Source organism: Lissotriton vulgaris, chromosome 4_1 (genome assembly GCF_964263255.1).
Source record: "Lissotriton vulgaris chromosome 4_1, aLisVul1.2, whole genome shotgun sequence".
Lineage (NCBI taxonomy): Eukaryota > Metazoa > Chordata > Amphibia > Caudata > Salamandridae > Lissotriton > Lissotriton vulgaris.
This window is the reverse complement of record NC_141691.1, coordinates 1,068,801,407-1,068,818,514: the sequence shown is the minus strand read 5'-3', so window position 1 is coordinate 1,068,818,514 and position 17,108 is coordinate 1,068,801,407. Positions and strand designations below refer to the sequence as shown.

At 40.3% G+C, this 17,108-nt stretch overlaps 1 protein-coding gene across 1 annotated transcript in view; it reads left to right on the top strand.

The window, feature by feature from the left end:
• The window catches only part of CTNND2 (catenin delta 2), a 3,070,130-nt gene that overhangs the window by 1,587,934 nt on the left and 1,465,088 nt on the right, over positions 1–17,108 (top strand). The window contains exon 8 of the mRNA XM_086965298.1: positions 913–1,107. Within this exon, the coding sequence (XP_086821424.1) occupies positions 913–1,107 (195 nt within the window). The remainder of the gene's footprint in view (positions 1–912; positions 1,108–17,108) is intronic.

Here is a 17,108-nt window from a genome sequence, read left to right as displayed (position 1 = left end):
TGTCTGCATGCGAGTAGACCGAGTGAGAGTGGCATGCGTTGTCATATATTCTCGTACAGCACCCCCGGCATGTAACAAAGCTGTTTCCCTTATGCAACCTGCGTACTCCTGTACACTGCCCTGTTGGAGAACTTTACTTATTGGGCTGTTTCACTGGCTAGAAGAACTTTTGATATTGCACCCTTTAATTTGGATGTATCAGGATATCCATTACCCAGGTGTCTAATAAAGGGCGGAATTATACAGACATCTATTTTATTTGAATCTTAGTACTCTGATCTGGCATTCAGCCAACATTTTTAATACAATCTTTGGAAATGATACACAACCTGCCTGTATCCAAAATACCCTGTCTATGATTGGTAATAATACAAATAACTGTGATGGATAGCACATTTAAGCAGTATTAAAGCATCAAAAGGCAGATGGCTTATCATATTGTAAATGAAATACATTGCAATCCTGAGCCCTGCTGGAGCTTTCCAGAGGTATGCCATTTCAATTGAATGAGTATGTGTAGGAAGCATTGGGCAAATTCATGAGTCAGGGTATAATGCGGTTAAACATAGATCACATTCTTTCAATGTATTCATCCACAGTTCTGGCTCACATTGCTTTCCTCTAAATTTCCTCTGATGCATCACGCTATCGTTGTAATCCCCGTGGGAATGAATATTTTGCTGGCTTTGCACAATATTTATTTTTCTGAAACATCTGCTTGTTGTGTGATATGCAGTGTTATTGCAAAATCAGAGAGCTGGACAACGCTGATAAGCTGAAATCTTTTACCGATATCTACTATGTACTGAGTTTTCTAAAGATAATATTGCTAGGTTTTCTTGTCATTAAATGAAACAGTTTTCTTTTATTTGGTTGTGTGACGCAAGTTTTCCTTTGTGCTTGTGTTTGCAGCCGGGTCCCGATCTTCTTACACCAGCCAGCACAGCCATCTTGGTTCGGATCTCCGGTCACTCCAATCTCCCGAGCACCACATAGACCCTATTTATGAGGACCGGGTGTATCAGAAGCCGCCTATGAGGAGCCTCAGTCAGAGCCAGGGAGACCCACTGCAGCCAGCACATCCAGGAGCATACCGCACGAGCACAGGTACGGGAGCATCTCCATTCCCAGATAAACCAACCCCCATCGACAACATTTGGATAAAAGAACCTGTACACCTGTCATTCTGTCAATTTAGTAACCCTAGATTTCCGGATACATAGATGAAATCAGCATGGTCACTGAGCAAAGGCTTATTGGATTTTTTGGAGACCTATTCCCAAATACCACCACCTTCCATCCTGAAAGGGGGCTTCCGGCGCAGGAATACATGGCTTCCGTATTTAACGTACAAACAGAATCCAGTTGTATTTCAAGTAACTAATGTTTAGTCTGATTTACTTGCCTAAGCTGTGTTTTTGGTTTGTAGAATAAAATGCTTGCAAATGGTAATGTGTTTTGTTACACTAACACGAACACAAGAGCTGTAGCTAGACTAACTGGAGTTTCGAGAGTCTTCCCGAACTGCCAGGATTCATTTTAGTATTTGCTATAGTTCATTTTACGAGGCTCCCTAACTCCAATCTTTCACAGACCTCTTACCTACTGAAGCAGCTGCTCTAGGCTATGATGGTTACGGGAGCCTCTTGAGTCGCCACACAACCACTGGAAGAGATCAAGGGGCCCATTGACCTAAGGGGCTAGAAAACAATGGGCGCACAAATAACTCACGATCAACTACTGATCTGAACCAAGGAGACAACAAAGAGTGAGACTCATTAAGGAAGAGAAAGCACAGAGTGCAATAAGTCATGATAATATTAGAACAATTAACCACTTAAGCTGGTTAAGAAGGGAGAGACGGCTGGAACTCACACTCAAAAATATGAACTACGGAAAGTAGAGACATTAAAAAAAGCATCATCGGTAAATACTGCCAACCAGATAGAACAAAATGGCGAATATAACTTGGCAAGTAAAAAGAAATAGAAGATAATATTGAACAGAGCAGAGTGTATTAATGATGCCTAAAAGGCCAAATACAAATGCGTGTTAATTAGCAGTTGAATATGCAAAATATAAAACAAATGAATCAATCCTTTATAATTCTATTAAAACAGATATATATATATATATATATATGCCAGGAGGTTGCCAGACTAAACTGTGTAGATATACACATGCAAATACTGGACCATGATATGTATGAAAACATAACTACCACCACAATCTTGTATGACTCACGCCATCAACAGTACCAAAAGAACTCTACAGTTTAGCCATCATAGTTAAATTCTGCAGCACTGTCTAGCTGGTCAAGGGATCCGCACCACAGTAGAGCATATTCTGCAATTGCAATAAGCCTACAGACCACAAAGGGGTTGAAAGTGAATGTAAACCAGCCCATGTGCATTGCAAGGCAATCAAAGAAATATGTGGGTGAGTCCATCCTGCATTCTTTTTTATTCTCCTTCCCAACGCCTGGAAGAGGGTGTGCCAGCACAGAGGCCATTCGGTCCTAGCTTCACCTGTCCGTATGTGTGCTAGTGCAATCTGCTTCCTTTGGGAGGGGATTCAGAAAAGGGGGTGGGGGGATTCAGAAAAGGGGGTGGTGATGAAGAATTGGCTTGGTAGTTTAGTCTGCCCTGTTCCCATGATGCACTGGGCCAGGGACAGAGTAATTTGCATGTAGCCAGGTTCTGAGCTGGGATGGTGCAGTGAGCTAAAAAACGGTGATGGATCAAGCCCTGATCTTTGGACTGGGTAAGAGTGGCCTGCTTAATTCAGACACTCTGTTCATCACCACCCCCTTTTCTGAATCCTTTGGGAGGGGGCACTGTCGCCCAGGAGTGAGTAGTCTTTGAATTCAACACACCCTCACTTATGACGCATGGATGGATCAGTAGAGTCCTCTGCTGGGTTGCTGTTAAATGTGCCCAGGCACAGAAACTTGACATACCTCCTTGGTGGCCTACTATCTGTGAACCTTAAATTTGCTTGTGAATTACCCCATGACCATTAGGAAGTGACTGTTTCAGGATGTTCTGACAGAGGATCTCTGCTGATGAATTTCATATCATAAAAGGGTTTCCAATGACCCTACAGTTATACCAACGTATGGGGTGCATCAAATCTGGGGAAAACTGGCAAACGTTCCAGTCTGATGACATGGTGACACAATCGTTTATCATGCAGTTTATCTAATGTCTGCTGTAATGAGCTTCAGACTCTCATCTGGCACTATTCATTGCCCTTCTCTAGCACCTTCCAAAATCTTCTTGTATATACTTTTTGGTCTTGCAACCCGCCCATTGCTTTTCAATTGTTTCTGCAAGTGTCTTTTAAAAAGCCATGCTTCCAAGTGGCTAATCCTTCCTATGTGTCCCTCCTTTCCATTGGTTGGTCCCTCCCACGGAGCAGAGCTCCATTACTTGTAACCTTACACTTGTCGCATTAGAAAATGTTTTCAGGACTACTTTTTTCTTTGGTTAATAGCGCTTTTCACGAGTGCTCAAGTTTTCACTTGTTTATCTTTGTACCATCCTTGCTCGTGCACGCCTAGCCAGCCTGCTGTATTCTATTGGTATTTTTAAAGTCTCTTCAATGGTTATTAGCTGAGCAGGGTTCGTGGGGTTTAGGACAGTTCAATCTGAAGTATTGCTTTGTTTTAGGCTTCACCGCTGCTACCATTTTGGAACATCTACCCCAGCTGGGCATGGCTTCTAACCCCCCCTCCTGTTCCAGGAGCTATATTGGTACTTTTGCTCCCATCTTTCAGGTCATATGCCTTTGTAATTTTGCAGGTTAGTGCTTAAAAGGCAGGCGGTTGCTGCAGTCAAGTTTACTTCTCTGAAATATGCAAGAGAGCTCCTACCATCTTAATTAACAGAGCTATCAACAAAAGCCTTGGGTCCTGTTACTACCTGGCCTGGACCACTCTAGTATCTGAAACAAACAAATGATCAGATATTATCTTACAGAATGACTATACTGCACCTAGACAATCAATTCTAAGTACATGTGATTTATTTCACTTTAATTTCAAAAGTTTTTCGCAATTTTTTGAAAAACATTTCATCATGGCATAGAGAGACACATCACATTTCTAGTGTAGCGTAAATACATACAAAAACATAAATTACTAGCAAATCACAAAAACATAGGAAAGTGAAAGAACTTGAATATCAAAAATAGGCACATGACCAACATTCGTATTCTCATTGTCTTCCTAGAATTTAGGGGGCACCAGTCCTTGTATGAAGCACATAGAGCAGGTGGACTTTATACAATTCAAAAAGATCCTGCCTGTATACTAGGCTGAAGGCAACAACATCATCTCATGGGTCCCATTCGAATTGATTGTCTAGGTGCAGTATAGTAATTCTGTAAGATCCTATCTGGTCATTTGTTTGTTTCAGATACCATCTTAATTAAGGAACCAGTCTGGAATCCCGGCCTCAGCTCAGTATTCAGTGATGCGTGCTTCTGCACTCGACACACTGGAGTAAACAGTTGAGCAAATATAGGGAACCACAGATGACATCAGTAAGCATCCCATGTGCCTTTCTATTTTTTTAAAGCCACACCATTATTTTGGACCGAGCTCTAGGTGCAGTATTGAGTTGATCAAGAAAAGTATACATTAGTGCAACACTCCTCCTTAGCGATGGGTGCCAGGCATCTTATCTATTTGCTTATCGCCATGAAACATCAGCGCAAAACTCACAGTGGAGAGAATGTGGCACTACTGCCAGAACTGGCTACTTTAGAGCGGTGAACCATGTTTGAGTCTCAGCGTTGGCTCACCGTCTTGTGATTGTGGGCAAATCACTTCATATTCCAGTGCCTAAAATAAAAAAAACATGTTTAAAGTAAACTAGTGCTTGGGTAAAGCACTACTTCTGGTCTGGTTTGCAGTTAATGCAAACAACTTTATGCAGAAGAGAACAGTGCCCATCTAGCACCTCGAAGGACCTAAATGCTACACATGCTAGGCATGGTTCAGGGGAGGCTACCGTGTATACAACAAACAATAGCTCAATAATTGTGTCTAGTTCTGAATGTTTGAAACTCAACAGAAGAAATTAGGCACTGATATTCAGCGTGTACCAATTTCCACTTCTAATACAGGCTCACAGGGGCATGTGGATAGAGGGCCTCGGGTAGCTTGCCCCATCCACAGGAGTGTTAACATGCAAGCAGTGTACATATAGATACATGTACATGGAGCAACAATCATTAAAGAAAAGCATAATTCTGGGATACAGCACTGAATTTAATATTGCCACTGCCATATTGACCTACCAATTTAAGGCTGAGGGCACTTCTGGTGTCTCATCCATCACATAATTACTGAAAATAGGGAGGGGGTGCATGCAACAAAACAGCTTTTCATTACAATCACGGAACTTACCTTACCCTATAAGTAGTGTGTTGGGAGGTTTACCATTGTTAATTATCCAACAGCAAACTGTTGTGAATGTTTTCATACTTGTTCGGATCCTGCAGTTGATGGTACGATTAAATTGTCGATTGATTTTGCTTGGTCCAGGGCATGTTGTGTTGCCATGGTATGGTGTTCAAGCAGAACTGCGGGGGACTGCTTCTCTCGGTGGATTAACATTTTCATTGGCACGGGTTAGTTTTTGTAGGACATCACATGTCTGCCTCTATGTAACATGGCCTCGCTTGGTCTGACCGTGTTTAACTCACTGTGCAACACTATTTACTTTGAAATGCATATACGTTTGCAATGCGGGCACATTGTGGTAAAGTTAAACATCACACTGCAAAAGTATGTGCATGAAATATCCCCACCCATTCCCTATTGTTAATTGCTCCGCCAAACCCCCCATTCAGCATCAAGCCACCAAATGGTAGGCACTCATGCAAACGAAACTATAACTCTGCGTACTTGTGGGGATAGAGATTCGTATTGAGGATCAATAACCACTCGGAATTGGACCGACCCAGTGATCCTTGTATACTTTTTGGGAGCGAATGGTCTGAATGAGAGACCGCGAATGGTCTGAATGAGAGACTGTCGGAGGTTTAAACAAGGGAATTGTGCGGCATAAGATACATGATGCAATTTTGGTAACTTCTAATATCCAAGTATGGGCACTGAAGGAGAATATTTCCATCTGTTTTGGAATTATCACCGGATTGACAGCTTTGTGCTCACAGAGATTAGAGCCCTGAAGAAGTAGTGATTGTTGCGACTAAACACGTGTTGGCTGAGAGCAGAGGAATTTACGAAGAAGAACAATAAAAGAAGTGGATATGAACGGGATGCTTGAATTATTCATAATATTTATTGTCAAGTGTGTGCTGGGGAATGTAATAATATTGTTTGGTTGGCAGAGGCCTCGCTTTGGAGAGAGGGGTGGGGCTCTACACCCTTAGGCACCATGTGTAATTCGTGATTTTCTTCAAACTAGATTGTGAACTTCCCTTAAGGTGCCAATACTCCGTGAAAGACCATCCACCAGTTAAAAAAACTCATGTATACATGCCAAAAGACCCGATTCGGTCAAGAGATTCCCGATTTTTGAAGCCAAAATAGCTTTATTTTGGCTATCTCCCACCTAAAATTGCTTCACCCTTAGTAGAAGTCAGTGGGTCAAATACATTCTCCCGATTATTTTATAAAAATCTCCCACTTTCCACTTCTAAAATGCCGGCATGAATGCACATGCTACCTTTGACATGGACCTAGAAGCCTCCATCAAGCATAAAACATATGGCCCTCACATACCATGAGGTTTCGCTACTCTTCAGTGCACACTGTTGGGATGGATTAAAATCATTGTAAGAGCTGGGTCGTTTGTTTAATCACAAAATAACATTCATATTTTATATATGGGGAGATTAAGGATTGTGCCTAGAATCAGAGGATGCTCAGCTGACTCCCAAGACTCTAACCTACTTTCCCAGTTCCAAAGTCTGCAGCTCTGCCTGTAGTCACACCTCTCTGCTTCATCCTCTGAGCTAAAACTCTTGGGACAGTTTTACAGTTCGCAATTTATGTTGGTTTATGTCCCATTTGAAGCCAAAACAAATACCTGGTTAGGTCAATAAACCGCTTTTTATAACAGTCTTGCTTCGAGCTACAAGCATTGTCCCTTAGAATAATTTCAGGATCTCTGATAACAATCCAAAATACCGCACTGCTGTGTTCACCCTAAATAATTGTAAAATAATAATGTTGTCTTTGTTTGAAAACAAAGCTACACATCTAGTCAATAGCTCTGGCGTAGGAGCGATCTATTAGCTTTGCCAATGCTTGTTATTTTAACTTGCTTGCTTAATTAATAGTCAATAGTCAATAGCACTTTATTTCGATTAATAAAAATCATAAAAGCGGTCACACAGTTATATTACACACAGGAATATTAAAAAGACATTAAAAATATAATCATAAATAGTACACAGTATTATACATGATAAAAAGACATAAAATCAGGTATTGGTAATGGGGTCATCCAAAAGGTAAAAAATCTCAAAATACATTAGCAGAGGGGTATAATCCGTTCATTGAGAAAGGGATATAATCAGTTCTCCAATTGCCTAAGGGCGACCCTCTTATTCTTATTACGAACAGCAGCCACCAGGAAGCTGGCAACCCCAAACATCACCCTCGGGGTACTTAACATTTGTAAGAACATCAGTGCTGGTTTAACCTGGGTGAATCCCGCTTCTCTAAGTATAGGCAGTAGATGTTGCTTCCTGATATCCGAAAAGTGCTGGCAAAACATAATAAAGTGCAAAAGGCTTTGGGGAGAGACACTATCACAGCTACAAGGAGGTGTAAGGTCCGGTTTCCCCCACACACATGAGATACCCAAAGTATATTGAACAATGCTCAATCTAAATCTGATCAAGAGGTGTCGATGCTGTGGAATAGATACGATTCTGAGGTATGGTTCTATGTGTGGAGTAGTTTTCAAAACATAATTAGATCTTACAAGGGGTTTATACATTTCCACCTGTTCTCGCTCTTGCTCTACCATCCTCATAAAGTTCGTCTTTATCCACTTCAAATCATTTTTATGCAGCAAATGCGGGGAATGAAAAAGCTCTGGACGTCCCAGTTTAGCAAAGACATCTCTTATGTAACATAGCCAGGGTATTTTGTTTGCTTTATCAAGTGCCATTACATCTTTTAGGATGGCATGGTTCAATGAGATCTCCTTGTTAGTCCAAGTTTTAACCCAGCACGTTATAGGGGCTAAGTGAATAAGGTCAGAAATGTAGCTCAGTCCCAACTCAGTGTGAATAGTATACACAGGCGTTGATTGGGGAACGGCTAAGAGAGTCTGTAAAAATGTATTCTCTATTTTTTGCAGTTTTTCCTGTTGCAAATATCCCCATAATGAAGCCCCATACAGTGCAATAGATATACATTTAGATTTATAAATGGTTAAAAGTGCCTCCATAGGCCTGGATCCTAACCGCTTAACAAAATCCATTAAAGCAGATGATGATCTGGCGACCGCAAGGCATTTCGCATTAATTTGGGGGGCCCAGCTTCCCTTTAGATCAAAAATTACGCCAAGGTACGTAAATACGGGGACAATTGACAAGACAACACCATTACAGGAGAAGGGCTGTGTTCTGTATGTTTTTGGACGCTTTCCTACCACCATGACATGGGACTTCTTACTGTTCACCCTCAGATCTAACGATTCCATGAAGTCACCAAAGGAATCTAAAAGTCTCTGCAGCCCCAGTCCTGTGCGTGCCAACAATACCGCATCATCGGCATAGAGGAGGACCGGGACTGCAGAGTTTCCCACAAGCGGAATATCCTAAGTGGCCTTTTCCAGATGTTTGTCAATGGAATTTATATAGAGTGTGAAAAGCAGAGGGGCCAAGATACACCCCTGCCTTACACCCCGCTTAGAGTCAAAGTAGCGAGTGCATCCCCCTTCCCTGTTAACACGAATGTTGGCCTTCAGTCCTTGATGGAGGGTATCTAAAAAATTCACTAGGCATGAGTCAATTCCCAAGTTCTTCAGGATTTCCCACAGTTTCCCCCTATTTACCAGGTCGAAGGCTGATGCTTAATTCTTTATCCTCATTTTGCATTTCAGATAGTTTGAAACACCAAATAATATCGCTATGGGGTGATTAGTAAGACCCCTCTCAAAGAAACATTTATGTTTATAGCCCTGAATCAGTTTTGATAGCTACGATAGACTAGAACGATGCAGGTTCATTTAAGCAGGTGAAAGATGTGTCTGACATAACAATGATATATGATAGTTCTATCAATTTTTCGTGCAATTTTTTTTTTTTCATTTCTAAATTTGAAACTTTTAATATATACGCTGTTTGAGGGAGTCATAGTACACCATAAAAGGGACAAAGCATGTAAACCTCAATAATAGGCTATAAAACCTCCAATGGGTAAGTGTTAAGACAAAATAGGTTTAAAGCTCATGAATGCTAGCAGTGTCCGGGAATATCACCTCTAGAGGTCCATCTGGGGCTTTACAGAATGTGGTGAAAGGTCTTTATTTTGCTAAGCTATTTGCATGATATATTACAGAATTATACATCATTGTTCTTGAAATAATGATGGAATTAAATGCATACATTTATTAAGTGCTGAGCTAGTATACTCTAGGGTAGGAAAAGGAGGAGGAGATGAGGCGGGAATGAACGCCAATTGTAGACCTAACCACTGCGTTAGCCTTGGCGGATCCATCCTCAAAGTCTTTGCAGGCGTAACAATGAGACGCACAGTGTTTTATTAACACTTTCAACTCCAAGGAGATCTTTGTGCAAATTTTGAAAAAGGTGATTTTTCTCAATAAAAAATAGCAAAGGCGTTGGACATCATAAATTCGAATTACATTCAAAAGTATTTCGACATTCATATATTGAATGCTGAAGGAGAGAAGCCAATATTATTTAAAGGCCCCAAATGATAGACACAACAATGGGCAACACAACACTTCTGGTATACTCGCTAATCCTGGGGCAACTACCTCCATGGTGCACCAGTCCTTAAATTATTGGAAGGTAATATGAACATATGAGGCCAAAATATGAATTAATAAGGACCAAAGCAGGATCGTTGAAGAAAATACATTAAAGTACCAAAGAAGAATGAGAGTAAAGGTTTGTTGCTTCATGTGCCTTGGATGCTTGGGTCTAAAAACAAGACTGTGTTGCTGACATTTATGCCTGCTACTCTGAAAGGGAGAGTTTTTACAAATGAAACTAAAAGCCAAGAAGGCACCGGATAATAGCACTTATTCTAAATTTGGCTATGGCACCAGAGTTATAGAAATGAACACAACTTGTAGTTCCCAGTATGCTATCAATTCACAAAAGTGCAGTATAAGATTTGCAAAAAAGATGTTTCATTAAAATAGTAGGTAGGGGGTGTTCAGTGCAACTAGGTCCACAATTGATATGTCAAGAACATCCTGGTGAATTTACAAGTACGCAAAGGAATTTAGTCTGAGCCCTCATGTAGAGGTCTAGGCTGTTTGAGACATTGATTTAGACACATAGTTGAAAAACTACTAGGTAAAAGAATGCAGCAGTTAACAGTACAATTTGTTTTAAAAACTACAAAGGAGTCAATTGTTTCACAGGTGATTTTGAGACAGCACTCATGAACGATTCTAATAGCCTATGTTCTGCTGAAGTAGGTCAGACGTCCTTGGGGTTTTTGTGTAAGCTTAAATATCCAAACAAGTTTTGGAGAAAAAAAAATCTGCCTTATCCATACTTTGTCCTAAAAAATTAGCGAAAAGCCACTTGTTTGACATGTTGCTCAAATAATCTCTATGTGCTATTTTTTTTAAAATGTCCATATGTTTTACAAAGCAAAGCATTTCCTCCCAATTCTCACTAAATCATCTAGTGTGTACCATAATCAAGAATTTACCAGAGAAGGGGAAACATTGGAAAATTAAAGTATACAATGATTAAACAATCAAACACCTTTGACAGTAGAGCTTTGAATGAGGTAAGACAGATCCAGATTTGCAAACTGACCATACTTTAGTTACACAGTTCTGACTTTGAAACTGGGAAACCAGGTTTTAGTTTGGTGGGTGGCGCAAACACCCTGTGATTCTGGGCAAATCACTTAGGGCCTCATTACGATAGCCGAAGGACTACCACCGACAGCCTGTCGGTGGCGATCCTTCGGCCATCTCACCAGGGATATCCGTCTGCCATATTATTATGGCATTTGGACGTGTGGCAGTCAGAAACATTGACTGCCACAGTCCCTACAGGTAGTCCTTATCCGACCACCTGTTGGGCCGCCCAGATTACAATATCCCTTTCTGACGGTTGTTCTGCAGTGGTCATCCTGCACCAAAACGGCAGACGGAGACAGATTTGGGGGCCTGTAGGGGGCCACCCTAACCCCCTGGGCCAAGGACATAGGCCCTCAGGGCTCCTATGGTACCCCCGTACATATCCCTGCACCATGTGGTAAGCACTGCATGGTGCCTACCACGTAGTGCAGGGATATGTGTGGGGTGTCTGATTTGTCTTGCAGTGGGTACTGCAGAGGGCAGCACCTGCTGCAATACAAAACATGGGCAATGCAACCGCTGCAGTGGTGGCCACATCCTAATTGCCCAGCGGGACCGCTGCCTTGTAGGCTTGCAGTTGCAGTCCCAAATACGAAACGATGAGAGACGGACTGAAATCCAACCACCACCGTAATTAGCCCCCAAATCTCCCTGTCCCTTAAAATGTATCCATCTGTAATGCAACTGGTGCTCATGTAATGCTTTCCGATACCTTCAGATTGAGTTTGCCCTATATAAAACTGCAACAAAAAAACACGCTCAGGTCTTAGACAGTAGTTCTGAAGTGGCCCATAATCATTCAAAGCTATCACAAAGCTAAAGCCACAAAAGAGATCTTTTATAAGCAATCAAATGATACTATAACATCATGAATACATATCACAAAATCAGCATAAATTATTCCTCAGATATCAGCATTTAGGGTCCTATTCACAAACTGCATTTTGTAGTTAGTTTAGCAGTTTACAATAATACTACTAAGGCACTACAATATACTGTTTACAAATGCACGTGTCCCGGTCCGCATCTCCACCTCTCCTATCTTGTCTGTGCAGAAATCCAGCCTGACTGTGGAGATCTCCATACATGTACGTATACGTTTTTGTAGTACATGTGGAAAAGATAGGGAAGTGGCTAGAAAATGGAAACTACATATAATGAATAGGTGGGGTTTGAGTGCGAGTAAGGAGGTGCTTAGGGAGGGGCAAGGAGGGGTTTAGGGAGGGGTGTGCACCCAGTCATTAAAAAGTAAGCCAATGCCTATTCACAAACTCCACTTCTAAAACTACTACAGCTATAAAAGTCCCAAAACAGTGGTAAACGTACTCCCACTTAGACCTAGAGGAAGTCATGCACAACACATGGCCAAACATTCCTGCTGCAACATCCTCCCGTAGAAAATATTAGAGACAGGCACTTCACAACGTCATAGGAAATAATGTAAAAATAAATATAGTATTTTGACTGTTTAAAAATATATATATACATTTAATTTATTGTTAAAAATATGTAAATAGAAAATAAATATATTAATAATAAATGTTCTAATATAGTTTTTATAATTTCAAAATAAATAAAACTTTATTTAAAAAAAATAATTATATTAATTTAAAACAATTCCACACATTGCGGATATGGAAATGGTGTGGTCAATGGTAAACCGATTGTAGCACAAGCTCCTGTAGGGAAATGGAAGGTTGTGTTCATCCCTTCAGGGTGCCTGCCACACGGTGCAGAGATCAACATGGGGGCACCTTAGCCTTTACCCGAAGGCCGTAAGCAGAAGAGGGCCCTACTAGGGGCCCCCAAACTCACATTCTGACAGGGTTACAATGTCAGAAAGCCCGGCATGGAAAGCCTGTAGGATACCAAGCATCGTAATCCCAACTGCGTAAACTCTGTCCATTGAGATTACGGGCCGTCCTCCGACTTGGCGTCGGGCTCCTTGAGCCCTTCGGAATGACAGGCCGGTTTCAACTCCAACTGCCTATATTGTCATTAGGTGGTCGGAATTGAGACTGACGATCTTGGTCGGAAAGCCTCCGACGTAAGGTTGGAGGCTTTATGGCTAAGATCGTTTCGGCCCCATAATGTTTACTAACTTTTAATAAACAAATAAAGATTTTACTTCAGGTAATATTTTTGAAAATACATTTTGAGAAAATAATTTTAATTTAATATATTTAAATTATTGAAATATTCAATTCAAAAGTAGGTTAAATATGCTGTAGCATTTTTTTTATTTTGTCATACATTTAAAATAAATCAGAAAAATTTATTTACCTTAATTTATAGCATAAATTATTTTACAATTTTAAATTTTTCTTTTAAATGTATGTGAAACGTTCCTCTTAGTAATTTTATACTTATAAAATTAGTTCTGCACCCTGTTTCAGGGGGTGAAGACATGCAAGTCTACACTCTGTAGTAAATTTACACTCAGAAATTATGACTAGCCAAATATAGTAAATTTACTAGAAAGTGTAAGATAAAATGTATATGTCTAGATTTATTCATGTGTAAATTTAACCTTGTGAGTCGACCTCTGTGTTTTGGAAAGGTATTCATTAAATTCCAAAATATCAGCTTGTCATTTGTAGAAAATAAACAAATTCTCCTCTTGGCTTAAATAGCAGTCAATTCCTGAGAGGACAACCATTGTTTCCCAAGTTCTTGCTTGTGTTTATTTGATATTTAATAATTGTATTTTGGCATTCATGCCATAAACGTTTCCTCATCATCATTTAGCCAAGCAACAAATTAAAATCCAAAAATAATGAATAAATAAGTAACACATGTACAGTGCTCAAAGTGCATTCGACTATTGCTCTCATGTTGCAGATAATTAAATTCTGTAATACAAGACAATGAAAATAATAATAAATTCAATCTGGGATAAAAAAAACTTTTACAAGTACCAGCTAGAGAATGAGAAAAACTGTATACATGTGATTGTCAAATGCAATTTAAAATTAGTACATTAAACCTTTTGGGTTTTCCTCCTAATGCTTTTGTTTATAGTAAAAGAAAAGGTTCCCCAAATGTCATCTCATTATATCATCTTAATTCTCAAAAATTGTGTCCCCAAATAACAGCTAGTGTTTTTATAAATATATTTTATCACAAATATCAGCTTGTCATTTTCATTCAATACTCATTTTATCCCAATTAACCTTCTTTCATTAATAGTGTACAGATATATGCCAGTCATTGGCATAACCCCTAGTTCCAAGTAGACTATATAGTCCAGTTAATGCTGTGTGCTTCAGTATGACCCACAAGGAAATCACTGTAATATTTCATATATGCATCAAAACCCCCTGTGGCCTAATGCATGCTTTTTTTCACTGTGCAGCTTCTGCTCAAATTTGATCAGTCCTCGTCCAACTCCACCGGTAGTCTGTGTGATTGACTCGTTGGGTTCTAGTTTGGATGTTACTCATTTTTCCTAAATTAAATAGTTACAAGAGCGAGGTTCTTAGCATTGGTGGCGCCTCTGATGCTTGTTCCTCAGACTTTTATCCAGTGCAGCTTGACTTTTCTCCTATCCCTGGAGAGATGCCCAAGAATATGGCAGTGATTTTCGACTAGAAGTTATCTTTTGTATCCCAGTTCCAAAAAGACTTTCCCACTGGGTTAGCCCAACTCAAACTCCTCAGGAAAATTTGATCTTTCATTGCTGGTGACAGGTTTAAGCAGGTGGTGAAATTTTGTGTCTTATCGCAGCTGGATTACTGAAATTCTTTCTACCCTGGCCTCCCAGATCTTGCTATTTCCAAGTGTCTGAGGCTACAAAAGATGTCCATCTCAGGAAATTTGGCCATGTTTTCCAGGTCATAGATAGTCAGACAATTTCTAATTTTTCATCTTTTAAGCATTCTGTGAAAGCCTTTCTTTCTGCTGAGATCTACTACTTCTCCCTGTTTTTTTAGTCAATTTGGTCTATCGTTCTTTTAATCCTAGCGTCAACATAAATAATCATCATCATAATTATCCTCATTCATCTTCATCATCTCAGCTGTTATAATGCAGCTCCAGTAAGTGATACTGTGTTTTGGCGGGACCTAACATTGTTAGAATACAGTCATTTTTGTTGTAAGGTAGCTTTGAGGGTGGCTAGAAGGAACGTAGTGAAACTATGGGAAGTCTGGCTGGTCCATCCCTGGAGCTGATGGGCAACATCATAGATTGGTTCATGCAGCCTGAAAAAATGTTGTATTTGGTGAAGGTGTGCTTGCAGGAATTTGAGACAATCTGAAATCCATGGAAAGGACTCCGTAGTGATTTGTGAAAGACTATGAGCGAGATGCAGAGATAATATAAAATAAGTTTAGAATTGTAGTCCCACGGCAGAATGCGGAAAGTATTTAACAGACCATCCCCTAGTGTAGCCTTTATGCCAGTCAGTACCACCATGTGCTTCTTTTTGCCCTATTTGCCAGTCTGTGCCATATGTATAGATCCACCCAATATTATAGACAGTATAATGTGGTCAGTGATGCCCCTTAAACTGGTCACAGCCATAAGCTCAGGTTTGCCCTTAAGGTTAATAATTGCCATGTAAGGGTGTACACCCAATAGGCAGTAAATGTCACTATGTCACCAAGTTGCCCTCTAGAAAGCACAGTGCTATTGGCAAAGGGATGCCTCATAGGCTGCTTATTGCCATGTGTCAGGTATGACCAACATGAAAGTTACTCCTAATTTCTCATTAATCCTAATTATTCATTTTAGGGCAGGATATGCATCATCTGTCTATTTGGGCCATTCAATGACATATGCCTTGCTATGCTCCTCATTCCAGTCATTGCCATGTGACTAGGTACGACTCATGAGTACCATATGAACTATATGTCTGTCAGTTCCATGTCGCCAGGCATGACCATTATTGACCAATCAGTGTCATGCACTAAGGTATATATTATGGGCCAGTCAGTGCCATGCAAGTTGGTATGCCTTATGTGTCCGTCAAGGTAATGTGCCCAGATATCACTCTTATTCCACGTAATGTCGCCATTCGTCCAGGTATACCCCATATGGTATGCGGTGGCTTGTGCCAAGGTATGTTGATTAGATTAATCATTGTACTACACAATGATAAAAAAAACATGAGCACAAACACACCTAACCATACACACAAATACACTATCAGCATTCACATTATCCACACTTATTTTTTAATATTTTATTGCCTGCTGTTTCTTTGGGTAGTTAATCTCAGTGCATATGATTCAGCCATGCACAGCGGTGATTCATTGCACTACTTCACTGAAGACTCGGTCCTGCACAGTTAAGTGAAATTATGGTTTTAAAACAAAACAAAATGTAAAACCTTAAAGCCACTGACACTGTCCATGTTATGATTAGATGAGCAAACCATAACTATCCCACAATTGCACTGCTCTCGACCTCATATGTGATGTCACGGATTACATAATCTATGACATCACTTGGGACATGTCGCCACACCATTCATATAATCAGTGACATCATTTTTAGCTCCCTTTTTTGTTTTGTAGGAATATCATGCAGTTGTAAGGACCAATTTATTTCACTAGAAAGTGCTTGGCATATCAATGGTCTTAGTGCAGGGCCTTAACAAAGACCTGCCTCTGCCCTCAATTCATTTAAAAATATATATATATTTTTATTGATTTTCAAATAACATCTGGCAAATAATACAGTATTACTGTTATCCATTGTATAACACCGCCATCCCACCTTGTCCCAGTATCCCACATCTCTCACCAAGAAGGAAGGAAAGACAGTAGTGTCAACTATTACAAGGTTATAGGCTATCCCTGTCCTATCATTGTGTTGTTTCTCCCACTCAATTATAGATCTGGCTCCCGCTAGTAGTCAAGAATCAATAATATCATGTGAACTGAATAATATAATATAAAGGCTAAAGCCAATCTTCACCGTACTCCCTCCCTGCCCCCCGTACCACCGGTGTGCCCTAACCACATGCTGCTCATAAGTGTAGGAACATCTAATCCCTCTGCTATGGTGAAGTCAGGAACAGCAGAACAGTACAGGCTA